We start from the raw sequence: 24,075 nt of genomic DNA, 5'->3' as shown, positions 1-24,075 counted from the left end.
AAGATGCTTTTTGCAGACATCTTGCTGCAGACATCTTGCATTATGGTGATGCAAGGTTTCAGGCAGTAAGAAAACAGGAAAGTGTGCTTTGACCTGGTAGCAATGGGAGGATGCGAGAAGTAGAAGAAGGGGCAAGAAGTAGTAGAAGTTAAGGATTTTGCTGGGGGCTGGCAGACTTCATATGGCTGTGGATTTGTCACTCCTGCTCTAGGGGTGGTATTCAGCTACCTTTTATTCACAGTAGACCAAGTGAAATAATGAGGATAAATGTTAGATCCTTTAATTTCAGTGGGTTTGTTTTGAGTAAATCTTAGCTGAATCACACCCTTAAAGTTTAGCTAAAATGTCAAATTTCATAATCCAATAGTTTCAGTTGACTTAAGGGTATATTTGCATGTTCACCAATCTTTAAACCTACACATTAGCTGGGCTTCGCAGTTATTGATACAACACCTTATATCGTATACAAAGGGCACAAATACCACCAGTGTGTTATGGCCTTTGGTCTCTGTACTTGCATATAATATCTGCTGAGTGAGAATAATGCTTTAGCTGCTAACGTGGAGTGGGCTCTAATCCACGAAAGCTGTCATAATAAAGCTAATATGCAAAACACAATTACTGATAGGTCCCATTTGAACTGCGAGTTATTTATGCAGTGCCATCAGTATGCTTGGTGTTTCACAGAATCGTAGAATTGGAAGAGACCACTGCAATACAGGAATCTTTTTGCCCAACATGGGGCTCGAACCCACCACCCTGAAATTAAAGACTCTTGTGTTCTAATAGCTGAACAACTATACAAAAGGATAGCTCTCTGTACTGGGGAATTTGCAGTCTAAAATGTGGCACTTTGAGTAATGGGAATAAACAGGAAGAATGCTTATTTCAGTCAGAAGTATTTTGTATGGAAATAGGATTGTGTCCAAGATTTCATGAAACAGATTGGCTTTGAAGGAAGAGGTGGTATCCTGAATATATTTTGGAAGGCATTTATTTTGGAGAGTGGTTTTAAACATACGAGGTAATAGGGAGGAAATCAGAAGAAATCAGTAAGGCACAATCAGAAAGCAGGCACCCATGAGGCAGTAGACGACACTGAAGGTGGAGAAGTGAAGCTCATGAAAGCAAAGTGAGAGAAGAGATAAAGGCCAGGGGAGGGCTCAGAAGAGTCTCAACAAATGAAACTGACCTGTAGAAAATGTAACTTGAAAAAAAGAGACATTGCACATACTTTTGTAAACCAAGAAATCTTTAAAATAGATAGTGTGATAGGAATTTTGAGGTCTTAGATATATGGTAATGTTCATAACCACATGTACATAGATCAGCACAGGAAGACCAACCTGGAACCATTTTGATTCCTAAACTGACCAAATGTTTTCTGTGCAAGGTCAAAGTGGGAAACCTCCCCATTGTCTCTTTCCTCACAAATCCTGTCTTAATGACACATTTAAGATATGAATAGGGTGTGAGCCTGTGACCTGGCCCAGGAACTAAGTATTTATCACTACAAAAGACTGGCCAGGCTCCCCAGGCAATCCAATCAAGTAACCTGCCAGACAGGAGATAAACAACAACAGGAGAAAAACAATATTCAAATTTCTGTTTTAGACCGCCTTTTCTGTGATGTAGGTATGATGTATCTGGGGTGGTGGTCTTAGGTTGCACCCCTTCTGTGATGTATGTATGATATTTCTGGGGGTGGTCTTGATCTACAGGGTGGCAATTTCAAAAGTCTTTATAAGGCCTTGCACCCCATTTTTCTGGGTCCCTCCTCCTGCAGGTGAGGGGAGCACCCTGTTGCAACAGATCAATAAAGATCAAGCTTACTAGCTGCTTTGCTTCTCAATATTCTCTGGTTGGCCTCTGTTATTCTCTCCTATCAATAGGGAACCTATGTAAGGACTCTATATGGGCTCTTGGATACCCCATAAGGGAAAAGGGCAATTTTTATTTACAACAATAAATAGACAGATAGAGAGACAGACAGACAGACAGACAGACAGACAGATAGAAGGCTTGGGGTGGCTGTGATGCACCTGGAAGCAGGAGGGAGAGGAGAACCAGTGTAGGGATCTAAGCAGGGGTGTCTTGAATGATTGTGGCAACAGAAAGCTGAATAGGCATGGGGGATAGAAGATAGAAAAGAACAGCTCACACTAGGTGAGAAATGAGCAGAGTGACCGCACGGCCTTTACCAAAGGGACAGAGAATGTATTTTTGAGAGCCAGTGTATTGAAATTGTTAGTGTGTTGGCCATGACCTGGGAGACTAAGGTTTGAATCCCCACTCAGCCATGAAACTCACAGGGTGACCTTCCACCAGTCACCACCCCAACCTACCTCACAGGCTCGTGAGGATGAACTGGGGAGGAGAATACACCATTTTGAGCTCCCTGGAAGAAAAGGTGGTAAATAAGTGTAATAAGTAATAAAATGATTTGATTATTGATGTAAGCCTCCAAAATGCATTTTGTATAGTTAAAGTTTTTATCTCTATCTTCCGTATGTTTTATTTTATTGCTACGGCCAGTGCTTTTCCCTCCCTAAAAAAATGTTTAGGGGTACTCTCATTCTTCTACACATATTGAAATACTGCCACTCAATGAGGCCAAATTTGGTTCACAGAATGTTTAGGGGTATGCATCCCCCCCCCGAAAAAAAGCATTGGCTACGGCTAGTGACTGATGCAAATAAAGATTCTTCTGATCTTCAAGCAGAAAGAAGAGTCAGAGATAAATCTGCAGCTAAGTGGGACAGTCCCCCCCGGGAGGTTGTGAATGAACTCTGCTTAAAGTTTTTAAGCGTAGCTGGGCGGCCCTCTGTCATGGGTGCTTTAGCTGAGTTTCCTGCATGGCAGCGGGTTGGACTAGATGACCCTTGGGGTCCCTTTCCAACTCTTCAAGTCTGTTCAAGAGGGCAGCTGGCATTGCCTTCAGTGAGGAAGGGGAAGATTGGGAAGGAATGACGAAGGTGATGAAGCACGCAGGCGGGGGAGCTTCAAGCAGTTGGTCCCTTACCTTTCCTGCCCCGCCCATGCCACAGTGAACTATGCGACGGTCACCTCCAGGCTTGACTACTGTAATTCGCTCTATGCAAGGCTGCCCTTGAAGCTGCCCCAGAAACTCCAGCGGGTGCAGAATGCTGCAGCGAGGCTCCTCACGGGGTCTCTGCCATGGGAGCATATTCACCCAGTGCTTTTCCAGCTGCACCGGGTCCCGGTGGAGTACAGGGTCAGATTTAAGGTGCTGGTTTTGATCTTTAAAGCCCTTCACGGCCTAGGACCCTCACGGGACCGCCTCTCGCGGTATGCCCCACGGAGAGCCTCAAGGTCCATAAATAGCAACACCCTAGTGGTCCCGGGCCCTAAGGAAGTTAGATTGGCTTCGACCAGAGCCAGGGCCTTTTCAACTCTGGCTCCGGCCTGGTGGAACGCTCTGCCTCATGAGACCAAGGCCCTGCAGGATCTGATTTCTTTCCGCAGGGCCTGTAAGACAGAGTTGTTCCGCCTGGCCTTTGGCTTGGAGCCAATTTAATTCTCTCCCCCTTTCTTTTTTCTCCTCCTGCGATGAGGCTGCATTTTAATGTTTTAATGTGTTTTAATCTTGTTTTTAAGTTGTATTCATTCAACCTGTTTTTATTATTGCTTGTTAGCAGCCCTGAGCCTGGCCTTGGCTGGGGGGGCGAGGTATAAATAAATTTTATTATTATTATTATTATTATTATTATTGGCTGCAACCCTACGCCTACTTTCCCAGGAGCAGGCCAGGGATCTGAACTGAATGGGGGCTTGCACTAGAGTAGACGTAGCACGTCTGCTTCCAGCCAACCCTTTTGTTGGAAACATTAACTTGGCTACTTCTCTGGAACGAATGCGTTGCCTTCCCCCCTCCGGTTCCTTTTAATCCACGTGTCTCCACATCCTTACAATCAGCGGCTGCTCCGCGAGGGCACAACGACTCCTCCCTCTCTGAGTCACGTGACCCCCCTGTCTCGCCACAAAAATCCCCTCCAGCTTCCGCTTGGTAACCGAACGCGGTTGCTAAGGCGCGTCCGCGGAGCCCGCGACCCGGAAGCAGTTTTTGTGACGGCGCCTGGGGCCGGCTGGCTTCCCTCCGATAGGGCCCCGGCTGGGCGTAGGGCGTGAGCCCGCAGCAAGAGCTTCCGGGGTGTCCCGCTCTCCTCCCCCCCCCTCCTGAGAGTGCTTCAACGAAGGAGGGGGCAGTGGCTCGGGGTACGCGCCCCCTCCCGCGCCCCCCCTACCCCCACCCCCCACCCACCCCGGGAGAAGCGGCCTTTCCTCAGGACGGTAGGAGGTCAGGGCGGGTATATAGCGCTCGTTTGCGGCGTTGACTTTTCCCTCAGCGCAGAGGCGCCTCAGGCTGCTGCTTTACCTCCGAGGAGGGCGGCGCGGGGGGCGTCTCTCTGTGCCATTAACGGCGGTCGAGGGGGCCCTGCCGTTGCGAGGCAGGGCGAGAGGAAGGGGGGATTTGGGGAGGGGGGGGCGCTCCCTCGGCTCAGGCATGTTCTGACTTGCCCAGGCCTCGCCTCCCTGATAACACTTGGCGCGCCCGGCTTGTGAAGCGCATACGCTGAGGTTGCCCAAAGTGGAGGCTGCGTGTGCCCCGCTTTTTTGTGGGGGGGTGGGGGGTGGGGTGGGATGCCTGGAGCAGAGTTTCGCCTTCCTCCCTCCATGCGGAAGAACGGAGCCTTTTCAGCCATGCAGGAGCTTTTGCGCAGGTGTTTCCAGGGTTCTTTGTGTGTGGTGTGTTGCTTTTCCATTGCAACCTGTTTTCAGAATAATAATAATAATTATGGTGATGATTGTATTTGCCCTAACTCGATGTACTCTAGCAAAATGCTGAGCTGCTGCTCACCACGAAGGACTGGCTCCTAAGGGGGTATTTGATCAAAAAGTTCGCGCGTGAGAGAGACAGACTCCTAGTTTCGTAGCTTCCAGGTTTTGCCCTCCTTCTTTGGAGAAGACAATAGTGCCGCCTCTATGATGCTTCCTACCGTCAAAGGAGACCAAATTGCTATTAGGGGTTCAGGCCAATGGTCTGTCTAGGTCAGCCTTTTGTCTACAAGATTTGGTCATATTGGGGCGGTATTGGTAAATTAAGGAGCACTATACAAAATAATAAGGGGACGCAGGTGGCGCTGTGGGTTAAAGCCTCAGCGCCTAGGACTTGCCAATCGAAAGGTCGGCGGTTCGAATCCCTGCGGCGGGGTGCGCTCCCGCTGCTCGGTCCCAGCGCCTGCCAACCTAGCAGTTCGAAAGCACCTCCGGGTGCAAGTAGATAAATAGGGACCGCTTACCAGCGGGAAGGTAAACGGCGTTTCCGTGTGCGGCTCTGGCTCGCTAGAGCAGCGATGTCACGCTGGCCACGTGACCCGGAAGTGTCTCCGGACAGCGCTGGCCCCTGGCCTCTTAAGTGAGATGGGCGCACAACCCCAGAGTCTGTCAAGACTGGCCCGTACGGGCAGGGGTACCTTTACCTTTTACCTTTACCTTTTATACAAAATAATGCTGCCAAATATTAGGAAATCGTATGTTTGGTTGTCAGTCTTTTTTAAAAGGATACTTCTGATACAGGGTTGTGACGCACAAATCCCGTGAAACACACTTCCACTGGCTAGCTGCACATGGTGTGGAAAACATGGTTTGTCTTTTTTTCTTTAAACCTGTTGGGGGTCACACATAGTGTTTATGAGTAAAGTTTCTGGCCATTTTGAAATGCTCTGTAGCTGTTGAATACTTCAGATCCTTTATATCCAGAGCATGCAGCCTTTTGCTCCTCTTTGTAGAAAGCCAAGCTAAACAATTTACGAAGAGTAAGGATGTGACTCCATTAAAGGAACTTGGAAGTTTTTCTGCTTTCTTTCTGCTATGGGCCTGTTGAGCATATTGTTTTTCTTCTCTAAGCCCTGATGATTCCATAGACAAAATGCAGCAGTTTATTGTTATTACCCTTTATGTAGAGATCTAAACTAATGCTGATCTGTTGCTGTGCTTCTTAATATGCCTTGTTTCTGCATTTTACTAGTTGTGGGGCTGAAAGAGGTTTGTTCGTATGAAGAAAAATCATTTGCTGTTAGGCTTGTATTAGTTTGTAATTTTTTAAAAAATAGTTTATTTGGTGTTTGTCCAGATGATACTACCATGTGTGCAAGATTCATATGGTGTGCAAGGATGCCAAGATGTGTGCTAAAATTATACTAGTGTATCTCTGTGTTTGTTAAAAATATGCAGCTGAAAACCAGAGGTAATCTTAAACATAGTTACTTGAAGCTAGGTCTTGTTAAATCAATCTTTCAAGTCATGCTTAAAGTTTGGCTGTCTTATTGTAGTGCAGATGGGATGCCTGCATATGCTTCTGCACTACATTATTTATTAAATACAACTTGTTTATTTCGGGGGGGAGCAGCAAGTTTGTTTAATTTTTTGTTAGGACCTGAGTGAATCTTATAGGTGGTATATGAAGTATATTACCAGAAGATGTTTCGATCTCCAAAACTGTGGGTGACCTGTCACTGCACCTACAGGAAACTCCCAATTTATGCAGGGTTCCAAGGCACCACACATTGTGTATATTTGAAACACCATTGAAAAAGCCTGCAAATGCCCCAACCTGTTCCACCTCTTTTTGTAATGTTTTTGGGTCACTTCCGGGTTTTATGCAATGTGCGTGTGAGCAGCTACAAACATTGGGCGCTCCTAAAATGGTCACTGTCTGTATTGTATGTTGCTTCTTCCTGTTAGAAAGCTGTAGAATAGATTTTTAAAAAAATGATACTAAAACTGAAGGCTGCATGATTCAGAAATAGAGCAAATTTCACAGACACAAGCAAAAATAAAATTTTAGCAATTTTTATTCTGGTAGCCTGACATTTAAGTACACATCTAGGAGTAAGCATCATTGATATTACAGTGGTACCTTGGTTTACAACCATAATCTGTTCTGGAGGTCTGGTTGTAAACCAAAACAGGTTGTAACCCAATGTGCGTTTTCAGCAATGGGGCCTCCCCCCAAAAAATTGGTTGTAATCTAAAAAAAGGGACACACACTTCTGGGTTTGACGTGGTTGTAATAGAAAACGGCTGTAATCCAAAGTGGTTGCAAACCAAGGTACCACTGTACTGGAATGTGAGTAAATTCTTTTAGCAGTGTGTGGTATTAGTGTTGATTTATCAAACATGTTAGGCTCAGAAATTACTCGAGCCCTGGCTAATTTATGGGATTGATGTCGCTTAGACTTACCTGCTCTACTTGTGCAATAAGGGTGTTCTTCCCATGTGATTTGCAAACTTCCAAACTTCTGCCTGCAGTATACACCTAGTAGCTGAAAATGACAGATTTTTACACTTAAATTAGCAGTCAGTTTCCTGCAAGAGAGAGGTAGCAGAGTTATATCTTTAGGCACTAGGGAGTTGTCTTTAATAGAATCCAGCACATTTCAGAAAGGTGATTTTGTTGTTCATTATCTATATGGAGGCACTGGGGATTTAGAATTCAGGATCATTCAATAACTCACTTAAGTTCAATTTGTCATTTTTAAAGTACAAGTTAGAATAGTGGTGCCAGTTCTAAACTAATGCCTGGTAGCTATTTTTGAGGGGATAGTGAAAATGAATCCAGCAGTGACAGAGGTGTTGGGGTGTGGGTGCAGGATATGTGCCACGTAGAGGTTTCTTTGTACTGAATCTTGAATCTTTCTTATCTTTGTAACACTATGTGTGCAATAGTCATTTATTCATTGTGCAATTTATAGGATTGACTGCTACATTGTTGTTAACGTGGAGTTACTATTGAAAATGGTTTGGAACAGGCATAGGCAAACTCGGCCCTCCAGATGTTTTGGGATTCCCATCATCCCTGACCACTAATCCTGTTAGCTAGGGATGATGGAAGTTGTAGTCCCAAAACATCTGGAGGGCTGAGTTTGCCTGTTTGGAACATCTGGTGCAAAATGCTGCATCCTGCCCTACCTAACTGATACTGGGAAGAGGAAATTGGTCCTACCAGTGTTGCAGCATTACATTAGTTCCGTATTAACTTCTGGGACTAGTTCAAAGTGACTGTGTTTGTTTTTATAAAGCTGTTTATGGCACAGACCTTGCAAATGTAAACTCAATTGTACCTTGAACAGCTACCAACCCACATGCAGATCGAGAAAATGTTAGGGAACTGCAGTGGGAGCCTCCTTTCAAGGTGGTCATCTGCTCATAATAATAAATTATTGTTATTATTATGCAAAGGGAAGCTTTTAAATGTTTTATTATGTTTTGATATACTTTGGAAGCCTCCCAGAGTGGCTGGAGCAACCCAGTCAGATGGACGGGGTACAAATAAATAATAATAATAATAATTATTATTCATTGGAATGGATAACCCAGCGAAATGCTTTGAACTCAATCTAGAGGCTGTGTAACATTTCTGTTAGGCATGCTTTTAGATATGTTAGTAGCCTTGGTTTGGATTACAGTACAGATGAGTATGTATTAGGTTTCCATATACTGTATGTGGGGTCTAAGACCAGTTAAAATAGTTGAAGCTTTTGTTTCATGTTAAAAAACAGAAAGCTTCATTTGGTGCTGTCTTCTGAACACTTTTATGATAAATAGGTGGGCAAGGCCTTGGTTACCATTTTACCTAGTTATTATATACAGCTTATTGTAGGTGCTTTATAAACACAAAATGACTGAGCAATGATGCCTGCCATGGTAGAACGTCTGTGTGGCATTTGCTATTACGCTGCTTTTCATTACTGGGAAACATATGTAACCTGGAGAGAGCATAAATATTAAGATAATTTATTCTAACCTATGATTTATGGGTGCAGTGGAACTTATTGCTGCAGAAAAAATCCAGCCTCTTTGCGCTATCAGGGTTCAGATATCCTGTAGCCACCTACTTGTTCAGTTTCTCAGCACTGATGCGTGGGTACAACTGTGAACTGCATCCATGGTAACCACTTTTAGCTGTTGACTGAACTACAAATAAGTGGCTAAACTATGCAGATTTATTCAAAATGTTTATAGACATTGATATACAGTGGTACCTCGGGTTACAGATGCTTCAGGTTACAGACTCCTCTAACCCAGAAATAGTACCTCAGGTTAAGAACTTTGCTTCAGGATGAGAACAGAGATTGGGTATCGGCGGTGTGGCAGCAGTGGGAGGCCCCATTAGCTAAAGTGGTACCTCAGGTTAAGAACAGTTTCAGGTTAAGAACGGACCTTCAGAACGAATTAAGTTCTTAACCCGAGGTACCACTGTATATGGTGGGTTGGTAAATTTAGGTCATGGCATTTGCTTGCCTGTCCAGAGAAGTGGAACTCATCTTGGCTTGTTCATTTTCAGAGCAAGACTCCAAACCCCAGTCAAATTCTAAGCTCTGCTTCTGCTTTGTTCTTCTGGTTTAGAGTGTTGGGGATGACGGTGAGTTTGCACAAGTGGAGCATTGCTCTCCCAATAATTCCAGAACTCTTAAAGCCAGAAGAACGCAGTCTCTGTTATTCTCCCTGCAACACACACTCATTAATCCATCTCTCAAGGGGGATTTCACTTTAGATTATGATGATTGCCCCCATCAGAGCTCCACTCTTTGCCCCCACCCGGCCTTCACCAAATTACTCTCTCAATTTCTCTGGACTCCATTCTCAGTCTTCCTCTGAAGGCCAGGCAGCTACAAGCCTCAGCATGCATGCATCCATTGAACAATCGCTATATGATGTGTTGCTAGGTCTCACCCCTGTTTGCTGTGCTGGGGACAATTCCCCCCATATCAACTCAGAAAAACCTGAGGGAGGGCATTGGGATGGAGCACCCCTCTATTAACCCTCCCTCCCAACATTCAGCAGGCCTTCAGGAAAGAGCAATATACGGTAGAGAAAGGGTGGTCCCAATCAATGCCTCCAACCAATCCAGTTTGCAGCATTTCCCAATCTTTATCTTTTATTCATTCAGAGAGCAGAGGAGCTACATTAAGAGTGTGAGTGTGGCAGGCTATAGCTTGCCTTTATAATATTTTTATTGCTTTGCCTGAAAAGTTTGTGAGTTGAGGGAGAGGGGTAGGCTTGGTGGACTTGAAGATGAAGTGCTGCCAAACATCAGAAAGATCATGTCAGTGAGTGTGTTTATCAAATTAATTTTTGAAAACTGAGCAAAGGACAACATGGAAGGGGAAGGTGGGTTACCATCACCAACTTGTCCCCCAAATAATATATTTTGTTGCACCCTTGTTCTGTTGTCAGAAATAGCAGCTGGTGAGGAAGAAAGAGGGGAGATTATGCAAGCTTCTGTTTCTCCCACCTCCATTGCCTACTTTCCTTCTTTAAGAATTTGGGCTTGACTCTCCTTTCATTATAGAAGTTGTAATGTTTCTTCTTTCCTTCAGGATTAGTAAAATAAGACTTCGGTTCTTGAGAGTAAGTCCTCTAGAGCCCAGAGAGGATTACTTCTGAGGAGACAGAGGCCTGTTATAAATCTTGGAAGACTGTTAATATTAGTATTACCCCAAAATTTATCAGGTGCTTATTGTAAACAGTGAAATCAGAGGGAAATGAAATGTGGAAAATCTGGATTTAGTTTTTCCATTTAATCTCACTGTTTACACTCCACCTACCTAACATGTGTATATGTCTGTATACAAATATACCATGCCACACACATTTACTTACAACCTGGGATAAAAACTTCATGCATCTGGATTGAACAGTGGTCCATGAAAGCTCCTGCCATGATACATTTGTTATTTGTTTTCTGAAAAAGAAAGACTTATGATAATTATTGTTTTATATTTTGAGTGTACCAGTGCCACTTAGCCCCCTAACTTTAGCACTATACAGTGCTGCTTACTGAAATCAGAGTTCATTCAGTATGGATACAGAGAGGAAAAGGTGGAAGTATTTCATCGTACTCCATACCACAGGACTCAGCTCCCAATTATTTTACCTCTCCAGTATAGATAAATTTACAATGCAGTCCTATACATGCCTACTCAAGCTAATCCCATTGAATTCATTGAAGCTTATTTACAGATAAGTGGACTGAGGATGGCAGTCTTAGTTGATTTTAAAATATATGTGTGAAGTTTTCCATAGGGTTGCTGCCTAAATTCTAAAGAAAGAATGTTGCCATCTGTTGTTGAGTCAAGCTTGCACATGCTAGGGTTTTGCCCCAGTAGGAATCATGGAACTTTGCTGAAAATTACCACAGCAACAAAAACAACAACTATAATAATAGTAACATATGTGTTAGAGTTCTAATCTGAGCAGTGCAAGCTGGTAGACAATTCAGCTGGATGTTGATCATGTACACCAGAGGTTTTCAACCTTTCTGAGTCCACTGCTCCCTTGACCAACCATTCTTTCTGCAGCTCCCCTGTTGCCTGCGGGCAGCCCCTCACCTCTTTTTGAACACCCTCCCTTGTGAAGTGTTCCCTCGGCCTCCTCTTCTCTCCTCTCTCCTTGGGAGTCCACTGGACAACAGCCACCACCGCCCCTGGTCTCTGAGCTTACATGCCACAAGAAATGTGGCATTCCAAGTACCCAAAACCTTTTAGGTAACAAGATTCTGAAGACTTAGCTGTACAGACAGTCCTGCAAAACACGTTATCTTGCGAATGGAGTATTCATAAACATGCTATTATAGAGGTACTGCTGAAAAATAATGAATTAGGTTGTGATCCCAATCCCATTTGCCTGAGAGCAGGCTCTTTTGAATTCAGTAGCATCTATTTCTGTGTTGAAATGTTTAGGATTCTGTGGTTAGGCCTGTTCTTCCAAGAATTCTGATATAACAAACATATTTAACTGTGACTGCAGTACTTGATGAACCTGCGACTTAATATATTTGGTTAAGAGTACAGTATCTATGTACATACCCGTATTTATAAATATTAATTGTTCAAATGACTTATGATTGTCCACTACTGCTGAGGCTAACCCCCATTAATGTTTCTGGTGGTCCGTTAATAATTGCCATGAAAAATGTGATATTAAAAATGAGTCATTGATGTGAATTGTATATTAGTTCACTTGTTTTGAAAAAAAGATTACCGTAATTGTTAAAATGTGTGACTGAATTGTAAAATATATTAACATTGACAATATACACAATCTCCCCCCCCCCTCCCGGTGGTGACTAGACATTCTGTTGTTGCGCCCATAGTCTAGGTTTAAGGAGCCATTTAGTGAATAGCTTACATATCTGAGTTTCTAACATGGTATTGAGTACCTCTGGTGAAGACTTGCTTGTCATTGCTGAAACTTTTGGAATATTGCTCTGGTCCCAGCTTTTTATGCAGCTATAGATAAAGCATGGCTCCAAATACCTCTCCAGCCCCAGTAGACATACTTCTCATTCATTCTTGACACCAAGTGATTAAACTGTTTTATTCTGGGCTAAACATTAATAGTTTTGTGTTCTGTCTTTTCATGCCTGAATATCAGCAGAAAGATATCTGTTTCTACAGACCAGAAAGAGGAGCTGTTGGTTGGTTGGTCATATACACAAAGTAGACATATGAAATATTAGGGCTATTCTTCCTTCACAGAGCTCTTTTAAGTGCTAAAGAACTTGCAGAAAGAGAATAATTCCAGTATGTATTGATTTATAAATCTTGTTGGACAGAGTCAGTGCTGCGCATAATAGAATTGTATCCAATTTTCGTCATGCTCACTACTAAAATTAATGGATGTAACTAATATAGAGATCTTAATTTCAGTGTGTCTACTCAGGGTAGAACTTAGCTGGATACAACCCATAGTTTTTAAAGTGCTCAGTAAATTCTAAGTGTAATACACACGGCTACAAAGTAATACACGTGACTTTTCGATTATTACTTACTATTTTTAAACGGCAAAATATTATTAAACGTGAGGACTCCTTGCCTTCCTAACGGTTGTGATTATACTCACTGAATAACACTTGAACAGCATTATGTTATCACAGCCACCTAAGTTCTATGAGTCTCTCACATTCTAGGCTGATGCAGCTTCTCAACATCAACCGGCCAATTGGGTTTTACAGAAGACATGTAACTTGGAACATAAAGATTTTTCTTGGGTTAAACAACAAAATGCTATTGTACCTATCCTTTCTGAGCCAGGTATGTCAAAATAATTAGGTTAATGGGGAGTCTAAGAGGATAGTAGTTAGAAAAATAGCCTATTATAGCAGCCATTAAAAAAATACGGAAAATTAGATATTGCCTTAAATTTTCACAAAATCAGATCATAGTTTTTCAAACATATCTGCATTACAGTACTACATCTGACATTACCTTTTTCCTAGACAGAAATGAAGCAAATTGGAATTCTGTTTCTTTTGTATTTTCTACTTGGGCTTTTTATCTTTTGCTTTTGCAGCCGGGTATACATAATTTACATAGGAAGCCGCCTTATACCAGGTCAGACAGTTGATCCATCTTGTGAAGTATTGTCTACTCTGACTGGCAGTGGCCTCTCAGTTCCATCCAAATGAGATCACAAAGCCACCTTACACTTCGTATGGTGCAATATCCACATATGGACTGGACAGTAAAATGCCAACTGATTGGTGAGCTTGAATGGCCATTAACCAATATTTTAAGCTAGTTTGTCTTGCATATTTTGAACTTGTGGAGGCATCTTAAGTTATCTGAGCTGCTGTCACCACCACTGCCTTGCCCAGCAACAGCTACTATCTTTTAGTGGGTGAGCGTGAGGAGATTCTCATGTGCAGTGACATATCTAGTGGCTGTGTACAAAAATCTATTAATTGGAATGAATGTATGTGGGAGTTTGTTCTAGCAAAAGTGCTGTTCCCTCAACAGATGTGGAATTTTCTTGTGGGGAAAACAGTAGGCTTTCTCATCTTAACAGAAATAGCTTTGAGTTGTACATGTCTGCAGTGTACAGAGTCAGAGGCTGGCTTTGGTAATATGGTGCCCTAAGCAAGGGTTAAACCACAGAGCCTAGGACTTGCCAATCAGAAGTTTGGCAGTCCGAATCCCCGTGATGGGGTGAGCTCCCGTTGCTCGGTCCCTGCTCCTGCCAACCTAGCAGTTCGAAAGCATGTCAAAGTGCAAGTAGATAAATAGATACCGCTCCGGCGGGAAGTTAAACGGCGTTTCCGTGCGCTGCTCTGGTTTGCCAGAAGCGACTTTGTCATGCTGGCCACATGACCCGGAAACTGTACGCCGGCTCCCTTGGCCAATAAAGCAAGATGAGCACTTCAACCCCAGAGTCTGTCACAACTGGACCTAATGGTCAGGGGTCCCTTTACCTTTAAGCAAGGACAAAATGTGATGCCCCCCTTAAGTTTGAGTAGGTACTCGTGTAAATATAGGTGGTTGTTGTTATTGTTGTTATTGTTGTTATGCACCCCTTCGGCTCGGCACCTTTTTGGGGGGAACTGTCTAAACTTCCCTAAATCTGATGCTGAGAATGGTAATTGCCTAATACTGTTAGAGTGTTACAAAGGTATTACATTATTTTTGATTGAATAAAGTACTGTTAAAACAATACTTTAAAACTCTTTATTAAAAAGCATTTCACAAATTATTTATTCTAAAAGAGAAAATGGTTCATATGGGTTCTCCCCCACTTCTTTCCCCCCCGTCCCGCTGTTGGAAGGCTAAATGCTTTGCATGAATCAGTTCTTTGCTTCAGTATCAGTTTTTAGCTTTTGGGTAGTAGAGCTGGGGAAAACTGTTAGTCAGAGCGGACAAGGCTAGGCAAGATGGACCAATATTCGGACTTGGTATATGACAGCTTCTTTTGTTCATATAACATAGTTTATCCTTTAGTGAAAATGTCGGGTACCAGACTTAAAACCCCCCTTCTCTACCTGTTTTTAAGCAAGTTAAAGAGTAACTGAACTAAGTAAAGGTTTCAGGAGCTCTGAAAATACATTCTAGGGTTGTCAAACAGCAGAATATGGCAAGTAAAAAGTTAGGATAACAGAATACAATATTAGTAACTATTTCTATTTCATTTTTTCAAAATGCATTTGGATATGGCTATTGTTTGAGATTATGTTTTAGAGCAGAACAGTTCCCATACGGTAATGTTAGTTTAGTGCATGGACACTAGGTTGTCTTGTCTTTATTATGCAGCCTCAGTTTATTTGTATCTTAAAAGTTTCTGACAATCTTCAGGACTGTATTACAGAAGAGGCGCTGTGATGAGCAGAAAAGTACATATAATTAGGAATACAAGTTAATGCAATCAGAGTAATTTGAGTCAAACTGAATGTACAGCTTTAATACATGAGAAGGATTAGGGAATTTTATAATAGGGAAGCAATCCAAACTCATGGTAATAGGCTGTTATCAGGCCCCTAGGAAGATAAAACCTTGTCATTTCTAATGTTTTGTTTTATAAATTGACTTATATGAAATAAGCTGCACAACTTCAATGAAGTCTGATTCCTATGGTGTATTCAAATTAAGTCAACAAGGCTCTGCCTTTCTTTGAATGTGCATATTAATGTCAAAGTGCAAGTATAATTGGTCAGTCTAAAGATAAAAGTATCCCAGCCTGTTAAGGAACTATTTTAATCAATTTTTTTACTTTCTGTTATAAATCTCCCTCAAAGGAAGTATTTTATATCAAGCAGACAACAATTCTTAAATGTCAGGCAATAGTGATACAGAGAACTTGATATGTGGCTGAAAAATTTAAAAGTACATGGATATGAACTATATCTTAGTGAGATACATTTACCGAGAATGTTTACAACTACAGTGGTGCCTCGCAAGACGAAAAGAATCCGTTCCGCGAGTCTCTTCGTCCAGCGGTTTTTTCGTCTTGCGAAGCAAGCCCATTGACGGCTTAGCGGATTAGCGCTATTAGCGGTTTAGCAGATAAGCGGCTTAGAAAAAGGGGGGGGAGGGAAAAAACCCTGCAGGAACTCGCAAGACATTTTTGTCTTGCGAAGCAAGCCCATAGGGAATTTGTTTTGCGAAGCACCTCCAAAACGAAAAACTCTTTAGTCTAGCGAGTTTTCCGTCTTGCAAGGCATTCGTCTTGCGGGGCACCACTGTATCTCTAGAGCTGGCAGTAATAGACATTATGTTTTGGGTCTGTGATGTCTCCAGAATCTGAGGACTTAGCTTTTGTGTTCTTGGCTGGGGATTGGGCAAATAACCATCGGTAATGACAGACTTTAAATTTGTTTCATGATTAGTGGGGCTAAGTGTGAAGGGTACACTGTTAGGCAAAGAAGTATTGCCTCTCTTATGCCAGTTTGATGAAATAAGGCATTTTAAAGTGTTGGAGTGTGTGTGTGTGTGTGTGTGAGTAAAATTGACTTTCCTTCTAACATTTAAAAACTGAAGCTGTGACAATGCTTAATATAATCAGCATTAGGTTGAAGAATTTTATCATGTCTGCTTTTGAAACCAACTTTATGTTAAACATTTCATACCCCATCTTCAGTTTGAAAACTTCTAGGGCTGCTTACAATATCTTTTAAATCTGTTTTAATGCAGAAGCAATTGCTGCTATGTTTTGTAGCATTTTAAATTGTATTTATACTTACTTTGTTTTAAATACTATTTAAAATGCTACAAAACATAGCAGCAACCATTTCTGCATTAAGACAGATTTAACAAACTTTAAGAGAACTCTGGGGTTTGACTGAGATTGCCTTGTAGAATTCTACATAGCACATATAATGTTTAAAATTCGTAATCTTAATTTTGTAAAATATAATGTTGAAATTGTATACATAATGCAGAAATGCAAAAGCCTTGCATATAACAAACCTAAAAATTAAACTCTGGCTACCCTTACTTTACCCAAAGCATTAGCTGACAAACTGTGTGATTTGTATGATGTACGAATGCATTTGTGTTCTTGGGCGTTATTTCTGTCAAGCGTTATTTGTCCCTTTGTTCTGTACATCTAGACTCATGAACATTGTTCATAAGTGTAGCCAGATCCACTTCTGTTACCTGATATAAAGCTAAGATATTCTTTTAATATCTTAGATTGAAAAGTGTGAGACTTTTGGAATGGAGGAAAACTGCCGTTTCCATAGCTGGGAAATGGCTATGGGTAGTGTCCATCTCTATTCAAGTTTATATTTTCCACAGTGAGAAACAACAAATGGTTACACTGACACTGGCAACCTGATGAAAATGCTGATTCCAAAATAGCTGTCATTAAATTTTATTTTAGTGAACAGCTTGTTCTTTTATAAATAGATTTTTGATCTTACAATTGCCCTTTTTTCTGTTGTAGGTTATATAAGATTCTCCCCTACCTTGTGGAGGACTCTGGAGTTGCCCATCGAATGTTCGGTGGAAGAACACAAATAACCTGGATATGGTGCCAAAAGATCTCCAAATGATTTTATAGTTTGACCCAATGATTCTTCTGGATATATATTTCTCTCTTCAAGAATAAGTGCAAAGTCCAAATCCTGCTCACTGGAAGATATTTTTATTTTAAGATCATGGACCATCTTACTAGGGAGAAAGATGAAAGGCGAACCGGAAAAGGAAATCCAGCAAGAAGTTCACACAGTTCCCGAGCATCAAGTTCCACTTCAGCCTCTGGTGTTCTTATGGTTGGGCCCAATTTCAGAGTTGGCAAGAAGATAGGCAGTGGAAATTTCGGAGAGCTCAGGCTAGGTAAGAGCATATAACTTTCACAGGTTGTAAACAGGGCTACACTATTTAGTTAAAATCTTTTGATCAGCTAAAAAGGTGTCCCTAATTGTGCAATTAATGTACAGTACATGTCAAAACTTCAGATAGCAGGTGTCACCTTAGGAAAGGCATTTCCCTGTCTGCTGTGTAAGGGGGATGCCCTTTCTAAGGCAGTTTTTGCTGCAGTATATACATACCTCATCCAAAACGTATGTTTTTCATATTGTTTCATATGAAAGTTATAATTATCACTTCTTTACTTGGGTGACATCTTTCTTTCCCCCCCTTTTTTCTGCTCAGGAAGTTTTAATATGCTATTTTTTACTATACATAACTTGGTTTAGCTGAATAATTTCCATATATACAGAAAATGATGAAGCTTATATAAATTTATAAACAATGCTTAATGCAGTTCTTTCTTGAGCGGTTGTTTTTCAGAATTCTACAGTATAATTCTGTTCCATAATACTGCTAAATGAAATTTTCCCATATAAACAAGCAATTATTTTGCTTTTATTTTTTAGAGCAGATAAAATAATTAAAGCCCAGTATAATACCCACCAGTTTGTACTGGTTTAACTGGTTGCTTCAGAATGCTGTTTCTTAAAATGAGATGATGATATCCATTATTTCCTATGGGAACATTTCTAACCCATGCTACCTCCCTCCACTCTGCCTGAAATTGCAGCAGCTAATCAGCTAAAGGCAAACAAAGGAAAAACTGATTTGTCTGATCTCTCTCCCTCCCCCTCCCCCTCCCCCACATGGTTTCTGCCTAAAATTGCTTCCTCCAACCAGCAAAACACAAACAAGTAAGAAGGTAGGCAAACTCCAGTTGTTCGGATATCTGAGCCAGCCTTATGTAGTGAAATTTGCGTATAATTCTTTGTGTTCAGATAACTGAGATTTCAGATAACAAGTGTTTTGATAGCAGGATCCGTGTGTACAATATTATTCCTAAACTTTCTTGCTTCTGGGTAAAACCACCAGCTAAGGACAAAGTCAGCCTTCCCCTGTCCACACCAACAGCACATGCTACTCATCATATAAAACATCTTAGGTAGCTATAATGCATGCAGATACTATTTCATCCACAATTCTCTGAAATTCTCAATGCTAATGAGGCAGTTTAGCTATTCAGGTTTGTCCAGCCATAATCCCATACATTCTCTGTTTTCTCACACGTAAAAGAAATGCTAAGGTTTCTGCTATGACACATGTGCATCATCTAAAAATAAATGAATTGTGCTTCTTCTGATATACTTTTACCCATATGCAAATCTAATCAATAACTTGATTGATTTGCACATCTAATCAGTGGTTTGCTTGTTCAGTCAACTTAAATCTTATATTCTGAATTCAGGTTGGACTTTGTGTTTACTCTGTAGCTGATACACTACTTGGGAAAGACTTTACAGCAAGTTTTAGTTGGGGAGTAAAATAAACCTCACTAGGGTTTCATTTATCATGATTTTATTTGAGCCTCAAAAGAATGAGGAATTTTATTTAAACTCAAATTTCAGTTATGCTTCTGAAGAAAAGTATAAGCATGAGGTACTTCATATAAAAGTTGGATATAAATTATATTTTAATTGACTGTCATGCATACACTTTAAACTAGCAATAGTATATAAATGAAGTAGGCAATCTAGCTGACAGTTTCAAGACCTTTGTGCTTATGTGAAACTTGGGTTTGTTTAAGTTTGTTTAGGCTCAGTTTTCTTTAAAAAAAATTTTAAAAAACATTTTTGTTTGGTTCCCTCCCCCCCTACATAGGGACATTCTTGGCCATACTTTTCTCTGAATAGTTTTGTATTATTAAATGTATATAAAAGAAACATTAAAACATTGAAGAATTTATATTCTAAAACAATGGGTGATAAAGAATAGGTGAATTGAACATTATCCCCTCTCATATTGTATATAATTATTTTTGGCACATAAACAACATACTCATAATAACATACAGTCACATCTTGGTTTTTGAACAGCTTAGTTCCCAAATGTTTTGGCTCCCAAACATCACAAATCCAGAAGCGAGTGTCCCAGTCTGTGAACTATTTTTGGAAGCCGAATGTCCAACGGGGCTTCTGCGGCTTCTGATTGGCTGCAGGAGCTTCCTGCAGCCAATCAGAAGCCGCAATTTGGTTTTAAAACATTTTGGAAGTTGAACGGACTTCTGGAACGGATTCCATTTGACTTCCAAAATACGACTGTAGTCAGATTTAATTGATTCAGTTATACAGCAGACTAGATGTTTTGAACTACAACTGCCATCAGTGCCAGCCAGCACAGCCGTATTGACTGGGGCTGATGGTACTTGTAGCCCTAATATCTGGAGAGACCAGGTTGGTGAAGACTGGAGTAAACCTCTTTTCATTCTGGAAACCTGAAAAACTAGCAATACTGACTTACCTGTCACCATTGTGATGTTTATTGTGCCTCTGTTTCCATTGCAGGCAAAAATCTTTATACAAATGAATACGTAGCAATCAAACTGGTGAGTAGATGTACAGTTTTTAAACATTTCTGAAATTCTGAGTGTTAAGCAAACTAGGAGTTTAGATTATTCTCCCATTGATCTAGACTATGTTTTCCTGGCCATCTCTGTAAACTGTTGTCTTTTAAATTTTTGGTAGAACACTTCCCTGTTGTAAACACATTCATGAAATGCTTCCATAAAGAGATTTGGAAAGCTGTTTTGTTATTAACCTACCATGTATCTTAATAATATTTTTTAGTGAATGGTCACTTCTTTCTAACTTATTTATTTATTTAACTTATATCCTTCCCTTCATCCACAGATCTTAAGGCAGGTAACATACATACATACACACATACATATATGAAATATCATGTATGTAATTCAGATTAATGACCCAAATTAAGTTCTTTGACAGATGCTTAATATTAGGCTCCTTCCTATCTGACAATGTGACCATGTAGCTGCTTATCTTCAGTTTTTGCCTACATTGAAGTTGGCCTCTCATGAATTCACACCTGATATTTTGTGTTGGAAATTCAAAGGGCAAGTATTTAATAGCAGTTCTTCAAAGCCAGTCAAATTAAATCCTGGTCCTAGGTGGTTTTCCAAGTTTGAGAGATGCTAAGGCTGCCATAGAGTTCCATTTAATTTGACTATTTTTTCATTCTGTTTTTGTAGGAGCCATTAAAATCTCGTGCCCCACAGCTGCATTTAGAGTATAGATTTTATAAACACATTGGCTGCACAGGTAAGTAATCTCATCGCTAGAAATGATAATAAAAGGAGAGTATTTAACTTGTAGTTGATGTACCGTATTTTTCGCTCTATAAGACGCACGAGACCACAAGACACACCTAGTTTTTGAAGAAGGAAAACAAGAAAAAAAATATATTCTGAATCCCAGAAGCCAGAACAGCAAGAGGGATCGCTGCACAGCAAAAGCAGTGATCCCTCTTGCTGTTCTGGCTTCTGGGATAGCTGCACAGCCTGTATTCGCTCCATAAGACGCACAAACATTTCCCCTTACTTTTTAGGAGGGAAAAAGTGAGTCTTATAGAGCAAAAAATACGGTATTTGAAACCCCATTACAGTGGTGCCTCGCAAGACGAAAAGAAACCGTTCCGCGAGTCTCTTCGTCTAGCGGTTTTTTCGTCTTGCGAAGCAAGCCCATTGACGGCTTAGCGGATTAGCACTATTAGCGGTTTAGCGGCTTTTAGCGGCTTAGCGGATAAGCGGCTTAGCGACTTAGAAAAAGGGGGGGGGGAAGGAAAAAAAACCCGCAGGAACTCGCAAGACATTTTCGTCTTGCGAAGCAAGCCCATAGGAAATTTGTTTTGCGAAGCACCTCCAAAACGGAAAACTCTTTCGTCTAGCGAGTTTTCCGTCTTGCGAGGCATTCGTCTTGCGGGGCACCACTGTAATATCATTCCTGGAGCCCACTGTTTGTCCTTGGCTGATCTGACAATTGCAATTTTGATGCACTACCACAGGTGGCGCTGTGGGTTAAAGCCTCAGCGCCTAGGACTTGCCGATCGAAAGGTCGGCGGTTCGAATCCCTGCGGCGGGGTGCGCTCCCGCTGCTCGGTCCCAGCGCCTGCCAACCTAGCAGTTCGAAAGCACCTCCGGGTGCAAGTAGATAAATAGGGACCGCTTACCAGCGGGAAGGTAAACGGCGTTTCCGTGTGCGGCTCTGGCTCGCCAGAGCAGCGATGTCACGCTGGCCACGTGACCCGGAAGTGTCTCCGGACAGCGCTGGCCCCTGGCCTCTTAAGTGAGATGGGCGCACAACCCCAGAGTCTGTCAAGACTGGCCCGTACGGGCAGGGGTACCTTTACCTTTACCTTACCACAGTCCTCAAGATTTGTTTACCTTTGTATCCCAAGCATAAAGGGAACTCTTTTTTTCTGTTAGTAGGTAACTTTGAGAAAATATATGTAGAAGGCACGTATAATAGATCTGACTTAAGGGTTGTAGCTGGTATACTGGAAAACAGATGTGACTGCCATAACACATGTGTGATACACGATACACCCATAACAGTCCTGCTGGATCAGAACATCTCTAGTCCAACACCTGGTTTCCAAATGTGGTCAACCAGATGGCTTCCTAGAAGCAGGATATTATACTGCCTCTGATCCTGGAGGGTAGCATAGAGCCACTATGACTGGTAGCCATCAATAGTGCTATGCTTCATGAGTTTGCCCAGCCCTCTTTTTAAAGCCATCTAAGCCAATGGACGCCACTGCATCTTGCTGCACAAATTCCTTTGTTTGACCAGGCATGCTCTTTGAAGACATAAGATGTCTGTTATGTAGGGTAGGGTAGGCATCAAAATAAAGAAAATGCTACTTGACTTGATCTTCACAGCCCGGCCAAAGAACAGAGCAGTAGATAGTAAATTTACATGTGGCATTGACTTCCAGGACTGGAAACCTATTGTCTGGAAGCTTTGCTTGGGGATAGTATTTTATGGCTGAAAATTGGTCCATGAAACAGAACTTGGGTCGCTTTGAAATGGGCTAGATAAATTCTTGGAGGATAAGGTATCAGCCAACCGCTGTTAACCATGACTATGTTCTACCTCCAGGATTAGAGAGAGCTTGTCTCTGAATACCAGTCACTGAGAAACAACAGTGAGCAAGCACCGTATTTTTCGCTCTATAGGACGCACTCTTCCCCCTCCAAAAATTAAGGGGAAATGTGTGCGCGTCCTATAGAGCAAATGCAGGCTGCGCGGCTAAGCCCAAAGCCAGGACAGGGAGACGGAGTGCTGCGGAGCGCTCGGTATCGCTGTTCTAGCTTGGGGATGGCTGTGCGCAAAGCCTCTGCAGGGCAGCGAGGTGTCTTCACTCCGCTGCCCCGCAGAGGCTAGCAAGGCTGTTCCCAAGCCAGAACAGCGAGACGGAGGGCTCCGTCTCACTCTTCTAGCTTGGGGATGGCTGCGCACAAAGCCTCTGCAGGGCAGCGGGGTGCCTTCACCCCGCTGCCCCGCAGAGGCTAGAAAGGCTGTCCCCGAAGCCAGAACAGCGAGACGGTCTCGCTGTTCTAGCTTGGGGATGGTAGCCGCCTGAAGCCTCCAGAGGCTTTGAGTGAATGCACCTTGAACGCACCTTGTTTTAGAGGGGGAGAACAAGAAAATCCCCCCCCCCCGTTCTCCCCCTCCTATGGTGCGGTGCGTCCTATGGGCCGGTGCATCCTATAGAGCGAAAAATACGTTACTATTGTCCTCATGTCCTGAGGACATGTGGGCTTCCAGCAGGCATCTGATAAACCACTGTGGGATACAGGATCCTGGAATAGTTGGGCTTTGGTCTGATCCAGCGTGACTCTTTTGTTCTTGTAACAGAGATACAGTTGTACCTTGGTTCTGTAATACCCCAGAACTCGTATGTTTCGGCTCCCAAATGAAACCGGGAGTGTTCTTGTTTCCAAATGTTTTTCGGAAGCCGAACATCCAATGTGGCTTCCACGGCTTCTGATTGAAAACGTCTTGGTTTTCAAACAGTTCTGGAAGTCGAACGGACTCCTGGAACACATTCTGTTCGAGAACCAAGATATGACTGTACTAGTTAGGATCAGTCAGTTCTGTATGCCCAAGGGAGCTTTAAACTTTTGATGTCTCAGATAGCATCTTCCCATGCTCTGTGAGCCATTTCTGAAAGTGAAATTTGTGGGGGAGTTTGAAAAACAGTTTTGTGACGTCATATGGTTTGCTTAAATAAAAAAGGGTAAAATATCCTGGTCAGCATGAAGAAACCGTTGCATCCATCCAAGTAGCTCTTAGATACCAGCTGTAAAGTTTGATGGATTGTGATTATTACTGTCCTAGTGCACACCAGCTCTACAAAAAAGCAACACACAACCACCACCACCTCTTCACAAATTAATTGAAAGGGTTTCATGTGGTGTGGTGGGGAGAACAATTGATAGATAAATTTCAGA

The 24,075-nt window shown here is 42.0% G+C and overlaps 1 protein-coding gene and 1 long non-coding RNA gene across 18 annotated transcripts in view; one reads left to right on the top strand and one right to left on the bottom strand.

Annotated features, from left to right (window-relative positions):
* The first annotated feature begins 4,103 nt into the window (after nucleotides 1-4,103).
* CSNK1G1 (casein kinase 1 gamma 1) overlaps nucleotides 4,104-24,075 on the top strand; it is a 56,502-nt gene continuing 36,530 nt past the window's right edge. For 5 of the 9 annotated variants that reach the window (XM_079953392.1, XM_079953385.1, XM_079953393.1 and 2 more), the window contains exons 1-4: nucleotides 12,995-13,118; nucleotides 17,239-17,630; nucleotides 20,108-20,148; nucleotides 20,812-20,881. In XM_079953392.1, the coding sequence (XP_079809518.1) occupies nucleotides 17,453-17,630; nucleotides 20,108-20,148; nucleotides 20,812-20,881 (289 nt within the window). In that variant the 5' untranslated portion in view covers nucleotides 12,995-13,118; nucleotides 17,239-17,452. The other 4 variants (XM_079953388.1, XM_079953386.1, XM_079953389.1 and 1 more) reach the window with 4 other exon arrangements.
* On the bottom strand, nucleotides 6,570-12,973 carry LOC307203029. 9 transcript variants are annotated; one of them, XR_013833076.1, is made up of 5 exons: nucleotides 12,857-12,973; nucleotides 11,045-11,607; nucleotides 10,687-10,768; nucleotides 7,265-7,346; nucleotides 6,570-6,751 (listed from the first exon to the last, which is right to left on the bottom strand). It is a non-coding gene; the product is annotated as an uncharacterized lncRNA (long non-coding RNA). The 9 variants fall into 9 exon arrangements; XR_013833081.1 differs by lacking the exon at nucleotides 12,857-12,973 and adding an exon at nucleotides 10,319-10,482 and having other exon boundaries at nucleotides 11,045-11,656; XR_013833077.1 differs by lacking the exon at nucleotides 11,045-11,607 and having other exon boundaries at nucleotides 10,677-10,768; nucleotides 12,857-12,957.

Source organism: Podarcis cretensis (genome assembly GCF_951804945.1).
Source record: "Podarcis cretensis genome assembly, chromosome: 14".
Taxonomy (NCBI): Eukaryota; Metazoa; Chordata; class Lepidosauria; order Squamata; family Lacertidae; genus Podarcis; species Podarcis cretensis.
Note: the sequence above shows the minus strand (reverse complement) of the source record. Positions and strands in the feature narration are given on the sequence as shown.